Source organism: Bactrocera tryoni, chromosome 3, assembly GCF_016617805.1.
Source record: "Bactrocera tryoni isolate S06 chromosome 3, CSIRO_BtryS06_freeze2, whole genome shotgun sequence".
Classification (NCBI taxonomy): Eukaryota; Metazoa; Arthropoda; class Insecta; order Diptera; family Tephritidae; genus Bactrocera; species Bactrocera tryoni.
Window position 1 is genome coordinate 32,153,669 of NC_052501.1, and position 14,199 is coordinate 32,167,867.

The following is a 14,199-nucleotide window of genomic DNA, read 5'->3' on the forward strand; positions in this document are numbered from 1 at the left end:
GAAAAGACCCATGAAAAGAGAATCGACACACACCACCTCTTCGTCGATTTCAAAGCTGCTTTCGACAGCACGAAAAGGAACTGCCTTTATGCCGCGATGTCTGAATTTGGTATCCCCGCAAAACTAATACGGCTGTGTAAACTGACGTTGAGCAACACGAAAAGCTCCGTCAGGATCGGGAAGAACCTCTCCGAGCCGTTCGATACCAAATGAGGTTTCAGACATGGCGACTCCCTATCGTGCGACTTCTTCAACCTGCTGCTGGAGAAAATAATTCGAGCTGCAGAACTTAATCGAGCAGGTACACTCTTTTATAAGAGTGTACAGCTGCTGGCGTATGCCGATGATATTGATATCATCGGCCTCAACACCCGCGCCGTTAGTTCTGCTTTCTCCAGGCTGGACAAGGAAGCACAGAAAATGGGTCTGGCAGTGAACGAGGGCAAGACGAAATATCTCCTGTCATCAAATAAACAATCGTCGCACTCGCGACTTGGCTCTCACGTCAATGTTGACAGTCATAACTTTGAAGTTGTAGATAATTTCGTCTATTTAGGAACCAGTATTAACACCACCAACAATGTCAGCCTGGAAATCCAACGCAGGATTGCTCTTTTCAACAGGTGCTACTTCGGACTGAGTAGGCAATTGAAAAGTAAAGACCTCTCTTGACGAACAAAAGCCAAACTCTATAACTCGCTCATAATTCCCGTCGTGCTATATGGTGCAGAGGCTTGGACGATGACAGCAACCGATGAGTCGATATCGCATTCGATGGAACGATGATCTGTACGAGACACATAATTTGTGACATAAAAATTCTTAAGTGTTTCTAATGCAGTTTGATACCCTAGAGTCAAACCTGAAAACATAATTTTTCTCTCCCCACAGGTATTCTGTAACCTGCGGCTTTAGAGTTTACAATGCATAAAATTTCATTATATTGCATCATCTCATATTTTCAAACAATCAGTGACTTATCCGGTTTTGACCGGTTCTGCCTGCTTGTTTGAAGTAAACAGCGTGTTTTACGGTGTTTTACGATCATTTTATTTTACAAAATGTATTAGTAGACTAACGGTGTCCGAATCGGTTACGTGTTCTATATTTGGATAGCAAAACGTTTCACATTTTTTTACGTTTTTGAAATTACTGTGTGTAAGATTTTTAGGTACAATGCCTAGGCAGGGCGTAAATGGTGGCAATAGTTTTTGTTATGTGTGCGGAGAACTAACTCTTAAATCGCAAAACAAAGCATGGTCCCCTCGTAACTGTTGTAAAACTTGTGTACCATTGTTAGCAACTGGGTTAAAAGGTTCAAATCGTAAAATTACCTTTGCAATGCCAATGGTTTGAAGAGAACTAAAGACCATGTTACAGACTGCTATTTTTGCCTCACGAATGTTAAAGGTATTGGACCGAAGTCTAAACATACATTAAGTACTGTAACTTATCATCAGCAGCTTTAAGACCTGTCAAACACAGTGAACAACTTCCTTTTCCAAAATCACCAGAATCTTGGAGTCTCGATGAAGAACTAGAATCGACTAGCTCTAGATTTCAAGTGATGTTACAGAAACCGGAAAGGAAATGACAACCGATCCTTTATTTGATTTACCAGGATGTTCAACAGTGCCGCATCTAATTTCACAGGATGAACTTAGTTCGAGATCTAAACCTGTCATAAACGCAGTCGGAACTTTTAGCATGCAGACTAAAAGGTTGGAACCTTCTCCAAAGTGATGTAAATATTACTTATTACAAAAAAGGCACAAAGACCTCACAAATTGCTTTCTTCAAGAAGGGGATCTAGTATACTGTTCGGAAGTTAACCTTTTGTTTAACGCACTAGGACAAAAACATGATCCACGGGATTAGCGTATATTCTTAATTCCTCTAAACTTAATTTAAAGGCGGTATTGGTTCATAACGGTAACAAATATCCATCTGTGCCTTTTGCTCATGCGGTTCATATGAAGGAATGATATGAGAATATGAGAGTTCTTTTAGAGCACATCCGTTATCATGAGTATGGTTGGGCAATATGTGAAGACCTAAAAATAATAGTCCTTCTTCTTGGAACGCAACTAGAATATACGAAATATTGTTGCTTCCTTTGCAAATGGAACAGCCGTGCGAGAGACTGTCATTATGTACAGAAGCAGTGGCCAGTACATCAGGCACTCACTCCGGGACAAAGAAACGTTACCAGTGAACCTTTAGTTGATCCCAAAAAGGTATCACCCACCTTTGCATATTAAATTAGGTTTAATGAAGAATTTTAATAAGGCAATGGACTGAAATGGAAGAGGGTTCTTGTACATGGGGAACGGTTCCACCTAGACTATGGAGAAACGGTACCAAGTCAAGTGGAGAGTCAGTTTGTTTGCCAATTACTGGTGGACATTGTTAAGGAATACTGCAAAAACAAAATATCGCCGAAAAACATCGACAGTAACATTTTAAGGTACTCTTTGGTTAATAAAATAATATAACAGTCATATATGTATGTATCTATCGTTTTTTTAACAAAAGTCCTCGTAACAAAAATACTATTGGTTTTTACATAATAAACACTTTGTTCTGTTCATATCACAAAAAACAAGTGGATTATTGTTTACCAGTATTATTATAAAAAGAAAGTGAGGCCAAAATTAACCAAAAAGCAAAAATTCTAGAGAAAGAAAATTAATTCACCGGTAGATTCCAACCAACCGCCTATAAGAGGCGTGATTAGTAATTGGTCCCGAAGTGATGAGGAACAGGCAACTTGCCTTGCAAACCACCTAGAGAAGGAGTTTCGGCCTAATTGTCTAAAAAAGACTTTAACCTGCAAACTTTGCCCGACACTGCTACCAAGTCGCTCTTGTCTATTAAGACTTAAATTTTTTAAATTAAAAATATTATAAAAGAAATTTATTCAAAAAAGTTATCGAGACACGATCAAACTATTCTAAAAATGTCAATAAAGCTACCAAATATTGCTCTAATAATGTTCTCCTTATTTTTTGGACTTTTTACTTCACACTGTAGAGCAAATAAATAGATTTCGAGTACATAGAATTTTTTTTATATTTTCGTATTCGATGAACGATCGATAAGGGCTGGTGTACCTCAGGGAAGTGTGCCTCTACATATACACCTTATATACAGCAGACAATCCAACTGGTATTAATGTGTTGAAATTATTACAAAACGAGGTAATAAAGCCGATTTCCATGTATGGTATTTAACTACGGGGTACGACCTGTGTAACTCGCTCCCAGGACAGTCGGGTTTAATTAAACGGAACGGTCCCAGATTTTTATTCGGTCAACTCGGTACAACAATTGTAATAAAAATATTCACAAAGATCTTATTCCTATGGTAAATCAAGCAGGAGAGGACCCTATCAGCTCATGTCTTGGTATAATCAAACCCGCTTAAAAAGAAAATATCTACCAGCCTTCTTAAGGGCAAGGTATCTCCAAACAGGCTCAAGTAGAACATTGAACTCGTCTTATTTTAAATAGAATATTTACATATCTACTTATAATAAATGTGTGCATTCGCAGCCAAGAATGTCACATGAAACGGCCATGTAAATGCCAATATGTCGAGACGACAAAGCGCAAAAAACAACTACCGAAACTACAATACATTGAAAATTTAAAATTTTTAATAAATTATCACGTAAATAACACAACATGAAAATCATTAGCCCTTTGCGTAAGAGAGAGATGAAATATCAATTGAACCTTAATAAACTCTTAAAAAAAAATAAAAGAAACCTGTAGTACCGCAGTTGGGTAATTACCCGTTAAATTAACTGATACGTTGCTGGCAGGGTAGCAAAGATTCAACTGCGGACCAGCGTGGCGCAATAAGGGGCACCGTAAAAAAAGGAATTTTTTGGGATCAAAAAAAAAAAAACTAGTAAATCAATCGTTTTAAAATTTTGAGAATATATTTATACATGTTTTAAGAGTAAACTAAAAAATTTGTGAAAGAAAAAATTAAATATTTTTGAAATGACAAGCGATCTCCGGCGGCGCCAAAAAAAAAAGATCCTCCACTGCTGCCATGATTGCAGCCTTCTCTGTTGATAAAACCTAAAAAAAAAAAATTCTCGTTAAACTAAAACAAACTGCCGAGCGGCTACTCTTTTAAACGGCTGTAACTCAAAAACTGTTTCAGATATCGATTTGAAATTTTAGTATGTTATTTTTAAAGGTATAACCTATCGAAATATGAAAAAAAAAACTTTTTTTTTGGAAAATTTCACACTAGGTGTGCCCATTAATATTAAATGAAAATTATGCTTTTACATTACATTCGAGTGTAAGCCTTTTGGCTTATATTATATTTTTATACGTGATTGTATTGATATGAATATCATTTGCGAATTTTTATGAATGTTAAATTTATTACTTTATGGATTAATTGTGTGATTGCCAAAGTAATATTTGTGGTAAATTTTGTACAAATGGAACTATATATTTAATAATTTGCTTTGGTTTTACGTAATTTACTTCAGTAATAAATATTTTTAAATTTAATTTGTTACTCATAGAAATTAAACTTAAACTTTTGAATTGGTCGAGTAGTGATAATGATAAAAATTATGATTTTTTTGTTAAGAGAGTTATCGCATTTTTAGTAATTTTTGATATAATGCGAAACTAGCTTACTTATTATCTGATTCCACCATTTTTGCGCTAGAAAGAAATAGTCCCAGCAAGTTTGGGAGATGTGTATATTAAGCATTTAACGAGGCGGTGCCAAGAAAATATTTTTAATAAAACCTTCTCCATAGATGTGCTCTTTATTGTGTTCCTCTGTACCAAATTTTGTCACCTAGGTAGTGAGCAAGTAATTACTTCAATATAATTTATAAAAAAATATTGGCGAGCGTAACTTTGAATCTTTGTCACTCTCCCATCCTACGAAGAATTGTCGGCATCAATGACTTTTATGTGCAAAAACCCCGCAATTTTAAAATTAAACCATTGAATTCTGAGTATAGTAGCTGATCAATATTACGGGTACTATTAAATACCTTTTAAGCCTAAAATGATTTTGCAAAACCTTTACAAAGTGAAGACAAAAGTTATAAAAACACCAGTATGCTTTTGTAAATAATTTTAAAAAATTATGTTCGGATATACACAAATGCATTTGCTTTGTAAATGTAACTGGATAAAGTTTTCGCACCATGTAGAGCGAACTACATATAAAAAAGTTTAATATCCGGTGCACAGGGTTAAAATTTCAACGAAATGATTCATGAGTAATTTTTAGAGAATTAGTTGATAACATTTAAGAACTGAAAAAGGGTAAATCCATCAATAAAAAAGTAAACAATTCATGTACATACATATTTGTTTATATTGACCCGTCTACGCTGTTTTTCTAGATTATAAACTGAATTGCAAGCCACATAGTATGTACTTTTTACCATTCCTATCGTTGCGATTTGTCAGTTGGAGCACAAAATATTGATAAGTTGCTTTCATGTTTTGTTTTGCACAAGCAGCAAGTACTCGGAAGTAAAAGAATATATTTATTTAAAAAAATATAATTTTTATTGAGATTTCTTTACTTTTGAGTTTAAAAATTTGAATTTTTTGACAAATCAATCACAATGATTGATACGTATATCAAATAAGCGTAAAGTAAATGTCGTAAGTATACTTATTTCACTTTGTTAAATACACTTTGGGTAGGTCATTATTATTTTTTAAGAAAAATACGTATAGTTTTTAATTATAAACATTTTCAAGCTCTGTTCGCAACGTACATTCTAACGTGGCCAGAGGGTCATTTCTCCATTAAATTGTCCAGTCAAAATGTTGCTACAATAATATTTCCCGTAATCTTTTTGACCAAACGTGTACCGTTGTATAATTGAGGTGGATTGAACTTACGCTGAATAATAACAGTTTAACAATTTTCAATCGAAAATTGTGGTTATACATATTTAGATAATTCACGCTTTCATTTTCATCAACAACAGTAGCGAATAATTTAAAATACATCTGATAACCTGATAACAACTTTAGCCGCTAATGTAACCTGATTACCGAGCCATTAATGATTGAACCAATTAATTTTTATTTTAAGGCATATATTATTATATTTTATATTAATCCATAGCTTATCTTAAATTTGAAACGCTAGCTGTAACCTATTAAAACTGGAAGTAAAACTCTAAAATGGCATTTTTGCATGGAGTTGTAGATTAGTGCTTAAAATCAAATACTGATTTAGTTTCATTATAAATATTCTTAAAACCTGTTTATGAACGTTTTATATACGAATTATTTCTATTCAAACATTTTTTCCCATAAATCATGTGTTCAAAGTCGGTGTACTGCATAACTTAAAAACTACTGCAAAATCCTTTTGATATTAATTACACTATTTCTGTACACAATTTACGAAGTAGTGCCAGAGAACTTTTTTCAAATTTATTAATATTTTTTTATATTTTAAAAGCTAATTTGCCAATTTTTTTGGTTTTCCATTTAAAATGTTCTAAAAATTTCAAAATTGAACTTTTGGAAAAGCATCTCGGCGTACATGGCGAAAATTTGTAGCATGACACAAACTTCAAAAATCATGCGAGTTTTTGCTCGATTTAACTTTAACCATAATTATCTGTCGCGCCACTTGAAACTTTCCGTAATAACTTTATGGTACATAGCCATAGACAGCTAATCAAATAATATCCTCACTAATTAAAAAGTTTAAATTAGTGTGGAAATTGTATACAATTATTATTTATACGATACATTCTTACATCATTACTACAAGTAATTTTAACCGTAAAGTACTGCTGCAAACTGTTTTGTATGCGTTGTGACCAATTTTATGTAGAAGCTTGAATCATATGAATTGTTGTTGTACATGATGACAATATTTTGAATGTACTCCAAGGTCCAACATGCACTCTCCTATCTGGTTTTCAGTACGAACGGCATGTCAACCTTTGACAAGCATCCCAAAGTAAATGACCTGTTTTTTAATATAAAATAATTAATATAAAAAACATATTAATATAAATTTAATTCGAATTTTAATTAGGGAAAGTTCCAAGATACATTTTTTGTTTACTGTGTCTCATAATATATATTTTCGATATATATAAATTGACATTAATTGTTTCGGTATTTATTACATATTAAATAAATGAGTTTTACAGATACATACATATAAATTTTAAATAAGTTTATATGTATCTTCAAAACTCATTCAATCAACGACTAATTACTTATATTATTATTTATTTATTGACATTTAACCTCATACATAAGCATTAACACAAGAAGCTATTACGCTTAGCTTATTCAAATATTTTTGTTGTTTTGTTTCCACGTCAAAGTTGCTTTTATATGTTTTCCCCCGAAATTTCAATGGCAAGTCACTCAGCACATACAGTGTAAAAAGATAAATAAAACAATATTTTAATTACATAAGGAAGACGAAAGAAGCTTCATTTAAACTTTTTTTGAAATCCGGTTTGGCTACGAGCATTGTACACTGAGAACATTTTTCAATTTCATTTAAACTATTTATATGAATTCTTTTTATACAATCTTAGGCAGAAAGTTTAGTAACTCTTCTTTATCAAACGTTTATTGTACTAACGTAGTTGAGTACTTAATAGCATCATTAAAATGCTCTATTCTATTATACAACATATGTAATTGAACATTTTTTACAAGCAAATGGTCAATGTGGTATGTAAATGAAGGAAACACCGCGAAATTATTTCCACACTTATAATGAACAAGTTGAGTAAAATTTTGGTGGGTATTTATTTAACGTGTAGTGTATGTTAACAATTTTTGGGCTATATAAACTGGTGAAATACCACCTTCATGTAATTATAGTCCAACTGCCCAGGAGTCCAGAGTGAATTTTGTGAATCTTGAATTCGTACAACACACATATTGTAAGTGAGTGGAAAAAAGTTATAAATAGTTTAATAATTTGTGATAAAAAATTTAGTTTATACAAGTAATTGTCTCAAAAATGTTAAGAGGCAGCATCAATAAGAGAATATTACAAACTTCATTTGATCCTCTCTACTGAGAGTTTCAGCCCTTAACTTCATAAACAATAATTAGTATAAAATTTAGGTATGTTTAAATGTATTAAACTCATTCATTACTTATCTATGTGCAGATATATACATACAGTCAATCGAGTGATCAGAAATGCATACAAAATATAATTATTATTAAAGTTGTCACGTCCAATTCTCTCAACAACTAAAATAAAAATTCCTCACTAAGACACTCGTAAAGTTTATTAAGTGAATGAAGACATATCGGAATAGTTGAAAATCTACCGGTTACATAAAATTAGCGATTATACAACTCTATATATACTAATACATACATATGTAGATACATATAAGCATTTAAACATGCTTATACAGCATAATTTCGACATACGACATATGCCCCAAAATATTAGTTTACAAGTACAATCAAATATATGTACATACATACATACATGATACATATCATATGGACATTTTACAAGCTACTTGTGGTGATTGATATAGCGTTTTTGTCAGAATATAATTACAACATTAAATTATTTAAATTAAATGATGTATGTTTACAATAAAATATATATATATATATATTAACAATCAGTTTTTTAAACAAGCAATACCAAACTTGTGGTAAATCCGTAACTCTTTGGTTAATGTACACATTACTTTTGAAATAAAAGAAAATTCATATTACTTTTTATTATTTATGAAATCGGTCACCGATAAAGTTACAAAAATATAGTGACATTATGGAATAAAAACTATTTACGAAAGAAACCTAATCACTTGAATTAAACATAACGATATATGGCATGTAATTTATAAAAACACATGTCTAATTTTTAGAAAACATGAAGGCAGCCATAATATTCTTGATAGTTGTTGCGATTCAGTATGGAGCAGCGCAAAAGCAGTACACAAATAAATTTGATAACGTCGATGTGGATGGTGTTTTGTCAAATAATCGTATTCTAACTAACTACATTAAATGTCTTATGGATAAAGGTCCTTGCACTCCAGAAGGTCGCGAGTTAAAAAGTAAGTATTATTCATTAAATATGCATATGTTTCTGCACATATGTATACTATAGATACTTTTGATCAAGTTATTAATCTAATTTTCGTTTAGAATTACTACCTGATGCCCTACAGACGGATTGCTCAAAATGTACGGATACCCAAAGAAAAAATTCACAAAAGGTAATAAATTTCCTTCGTGTGAACCGTCCAGGCGAGTGGAAATTGTTACTAGACAAATACGACTCTAGAGGCGTTTACAGATCTAAGTATGAGAAACAAGGTTAAACTTTACTCACAGAGAACGGTTAAATGTTGAAATAAAATTACATGTACTATTTATATACCATATGTACATATGTATATGAGTTAGTAAGAAAATAAATATGTTTATGGTACATCGTAGAATCCGTACATATATATGTAGCTATGTATTTGCATTATAATAACTATTCAACCATTTTTATTCGACATGTTAGTAACATTTTTTTGTAAAATCAAAACAAATTAAGCAATATTGTAGCAATGTGTCTATGCTGTATCAGATCATTATTGCCTGAGTTACATAGTACAAGGTTGTTCAATAAGTTTTGTCGTTTGATAAGAAAAACACAATTTTATGATTCAAAATACACTTTATTATTTAGTATAATCTCCCTGAACATTAATACACTTGTGAATCCCATCCCTAAAGTGGGAATCCGGAAGGTCTTCAAAATAAGCTTCAACAAAAGTTATGACCTCTTCATTTGATGAAAAAACGCTTGCCACGCATACATTTTTTGAGTTCTGGAAGCAAATGTAAGCGCTGGGGGCCAAATTTGGTGAATACGGTGGATGCGCCAACAATGCGAACTTTAATTCTGTACTCTTGCAACATGTTTCTACGGAATAAAATAGTTTTATTCACCTAACGGTTGTTTGTATCACCTAAAAATAATCGAGGATAATATTGGTTTATATATGTATGCACATATCAGAGAACTGCAACGAGTAATAAATTTTTGTTTATACTTAAGTACTGATCCGTTACTCTGTCTGATTCTGTCAGTTCAGTTCATGTACACGAAGTGCACTGTTTGTCTTTAAAACAGCGATAGAGAACAACTCTGAATCACTAGCGATCAGCTTATACCTGATTTGTTTATGAACGTTCGTATCAGCAGAAAAATAAGTGATGCAAACTCATGCTTCAATTATTGAAATGATCGACAGACTTTGGTTTGTATATTATCTCCCAAACACTGATTTACTAGTGCACTTTTGCTCTATTTCAAATACGTATGTTTGTATATATGTACATGTATGTATGTATGTATATACATATGTACATATGTTATATGTATAATGGAAATTCCATCGAGTACATACATACAACAAATGTATGTATATATGTATGTACGTTCTCGATGGAATTTCCATTGTTTACGCTTCGAAAATTTGTAACATGCGCACATTTTCAAAGCTGATACATTTTTTGCCACACATGATTCAAATCAGTCCAGCAGAAAATTGTTGTTGTTTGCTGTATTCATAGATTTACCCATAGATTTACTTATAGTTTACCCAAAGTTTCACTTCAATTCAAACAATCGTCGCAACGCTATGAACTGACATGATATACTTGCAACTGGTTTTGGTACCTACATACCGCTTACACGATCGTGATTGCCGAAGAACAGATTGTTCGTGTTGCATCAGGACAGTTGACGCTGGTGGCTACTCGAATTTATTAACAATGTTGTCTATGCTGAACTGAATTGAATTGATTGTGTTTTTGGTACGACTGTTACATATATACATATAAATGACCAGGAAGATGAGGCGAGTTGAAATCCGAGTGACTCTCTGAAACTCCGTTCGTCCTCTGCCAGAAGTTCCGTTACAAGTTCACTATAACACATTTCTTTATCAAGTTATAATAATTCATATATTAAATGAGCGATATACAAAAATTTTATTCCAAATGGTCACCTTTTGCCTTAACACAAGCCCACAAATGGTTCAGGCATTGATGAAGCAGCACACACAGTTTATATTTCTATTCAATACGCTGCTCGAATCAAATATTTTTTGAGGCTCGTCAAGATTCTGTGGAGTATTCCACAGGCCAAGTTCTCCAACTCTGACCAAAATCTGTAGTTCAATAGATTGAAATCTGGACTTCCAGACGGCCAATCATCTACATTTATGAGAACGGGAATATTGATTTTAAGCAACTGCTGGGTGGTTTCTGACTTATGAGCACAAACAGAATCTTGCTGGAAGACGCAAGGAAGATCTTCATCTAAGAAAGTGTTACTTAATTGCTTTACCACCCCTTCTAATATATCCTTCTGGTTCTTTCGCATAGTTTTAACCATGTTTTTCGAAGTGAAGAGGTATATCGCCTTTACAGAAGATTCGCCAATAAACCATTACAGTAGGATGGTGACCACATTGAAACCTTACAATTACATTTTCTGCGTCTTTGGAAGTTTTTTTCATTCTGTTAATGAAAAACTTTTTCAACAGCGAAACTATTTTCTTTGTAAAAGGGTCATTGAAGAGCCTCTTACATCTGTTGATCCTAATTTGATCCAAGTGCATTATGGATGACTAGTTGACCTGATAGGCTTCATGTGGAGAACATCTCGAATAAGTTTTCACATTGACAAGTTATCTTTCTGTCAGCAACTGTAAACGTTTAAAAAAATAACCAATAATGCGGTAACCAAATTTTTGAGATCATAAATTTCGCATGAGCTTTTTTTACACTTATTAGTAAGCGAAAGCAAATACGGAACTGATTATTACATATGAGTAGACACGGCACACAATGTTTAAGTTCGGGTGTAATAGATTCATAAACTTTTGCATGATTCCGTAGAAATAATCGATAGATCCGGCAAATATGATAGATACGCTGCTTGTAACGTTGCCAAATCGAAGACAAAAAGCTGAGAAACATTCTGCATGACAACTTGCGAAGAATACGAGTACTACAGGGTCTCTGTGTACAATCCTCTGTTTCCAACAGATCGGCGATGATATGAAGACGCACTTTTCTAGAGAAATATTGGATGGATTTTAACTGAGTTTGCTGTTTTCAGAAAAAGTATGTGATTTGAAAACCAAAGAAATGGAAAACTTTATTCACTGCGTGATGTATACATTTAAAGGTCTTTTGGATAATAACAACGTCGTGCGACTTTTGAAGCTCATAGGTCAACTTGATCACTAACAGTGCCATTGGCAGAAGTAAAAATCAAAAGACAAAAAGTTACCGACTACTGCATTGGAAACGTTGAAGACATGCAATGTAGACCCATAATTCGTAGTTTTCTTCGCATATTCTGCACACTTCCGGTGACGATTGGGGCTCTGAACGATCTTTTTCGAACCTTCGCCGCATAAAAACGTGGCTGAGGACGAACATGCTTCATGATATATTGATCGGAATTGCGTTGCTGCACTCGCGTCATAACATTGAAGTCACTGCAGAAGAAGTTCTCGAAAGATTCTAAAAACTTGGCCCACATCGAAAAATTTGTGAACATTTCCTACTCAAAATACAAATTGACTACAGTATTAAACATTGCAATAAAGAATGTCACCCGCATGTCTACGATTTATAAAGTGTTTTTTCATTTTAGTAGGATTGGATATTAGAAGATCGATTTGAAATTTGTTCACCATGATATTAAACTGTATAGAGACTGCTATATTTTTTGATGTTTCAAGTAAATGTTTATTTCCCCTCCTATTTCTGGATCCTCCCTGATATACTTTTATATATGGTAAAACGTTATATTAAAAAATGTTGCGAAAGAATTCAACATTCTCTGTTCGACGAAATCGTGAATGGATAACAATCAAATTAATATCTTATTAACTTATGTGGAGGGTCATAGACTAACCTAGTGTTATTACTATATTCTATTTCGCGTCTGCGAAAATTGTTAAAAAATCATCCTCAAAAGTGATGTATGTATGTAATACAACCTAAAAGGTTAAATTTAATATATTGAGTTGATATGGAAAAAGTCGACCAATGGATCGGATTTATTTTTATTATAGATGTGAGGTGTAGACCTCCATTCATATTCATATTCAGCTGGTCCATGCATTGAGTCCAATTTTCGATGGCTCGTTTGAACATTTCGACTGGTAACTGGCGAATGATACGCTTGATTTTTTGCCCAAGGCCTAAATATAAGCGTGATTGTCTGTATAGACTTTAGACTTTACATATCCCCACAGGAAAATGTCTAACGGTGTGATATCATGATCTTGATGGCCAATCGACCGGCCCAATACGTGAAATTATCTGCTCACCTAAGTGATCAATAAATTCATCGCTTGATGTGATGTAGGAAGTAGCGCTGTCTGGTTGCTGGTTTACATAACCATTGAGCCAGAAAGGGACCTCAAAATTTGATTCGAAAAACATCGGATCTTCATGGATCGCCCATAGAGTGAAGCGATGTCGCATAGGAAGGTCGAGCAGCTTCAGCTATTGCACAAGCTGTATTTTGTACGCTTTCAACATAAGATCTCGACGTTAAATGCGCCAAGTCGTCCAGATATCAGTCGGAGTTGCTGCAAACGGCGCCGAATCGACTCTTTACGGCCTTGGTGTGCACTGCTACGCCATTCGGGGTGTGCATTTGATGGTAGAATGGTACCGATCGTTATAATTTTCTACAACGACATGCATTCTCATCTCTATTGTAAGATCAGGGTCCTCAATTCCTCTTAGTTTCTCCAACAAGGTTGAGTGAAACCTCTCTACGTCCGTATTTCCTGTATGACTATTTGGCATTGTGAGATGAACCTGTATTCCTTCATCCCGAAGGCATACCAGTAACCGTTCTGTCTTAAATTCGTTATCCATAAGGACTTTGTTTACCGAATTTCGAAAACTGGTCAATCATTATTGTTTTCTTTGCGGGCCAGTTTCTATCTGTTATTTTCTTTCCTTTTCTAATGCTGTTACAAGGAATTGTTTTTTGAAATAAAAAATATTTGTGTGCACTATTTCATTTTAATTTTTAGGGCTTTCTGTAAGATAAAATTTTGATTTTATTGGACGCTTATCGTATTTGATTTTTTGGCATTTTTGGCAGTTGTAGAAAGGTTTTCTTCAATATCTA

At 33.5% G+C, this 14,199-nt stretch overlaps 1 protein-coding gene across 6 annotated transcripts; it reads left to right on the forward strand.

Moving 5' to 3' along the window:
• The first annotated feature begins 7,771 nt into the window (after positions 1-7,771).
• On the forward strand, positions 7,772-9,599 carry LOC120770894 (ejaculatory bulb-specific protein 3). Of its 6 annotated transcripts, XM_040098555.1 has the most exons (4): positions 7,772-7,790; positions 7,875-7,936; positions 8,894-9,085; positions 9,177-9,599. In XM_040098555.1, the coding sequence occupies exons 3-4, from the start codon at positions 8,899-8,901 to the stop codon at positions 9,350-9,352; spliced, it is 363 nt and encodes a 120-aa protein (XP_039954489.1). In that variant the 5' UTR covers positions 7,772-7,790; positions 7,875-7,936; positions 8,894-8,898; the 3' UTR covers positions 9,353-9,599. The 6 variants fall into 6 exon arrangements, with proteins under 6 accessions (XP_039954489.1, XP_039954491.1, XP_039954488.1 ...); XM_040098557.1 differs by lacking the exon at positions 7,772-7,790 and having other exon boundaries at positions 7,804-7,940; XM_040098554.1 differs by lacking the exon at positions 7,772-7,790 and having other exon boundaries at positions 7,805-7,936.
• The last annotated feature ends 4,600 nt before the right edge of the window (positions 9,600-14,199 follow it).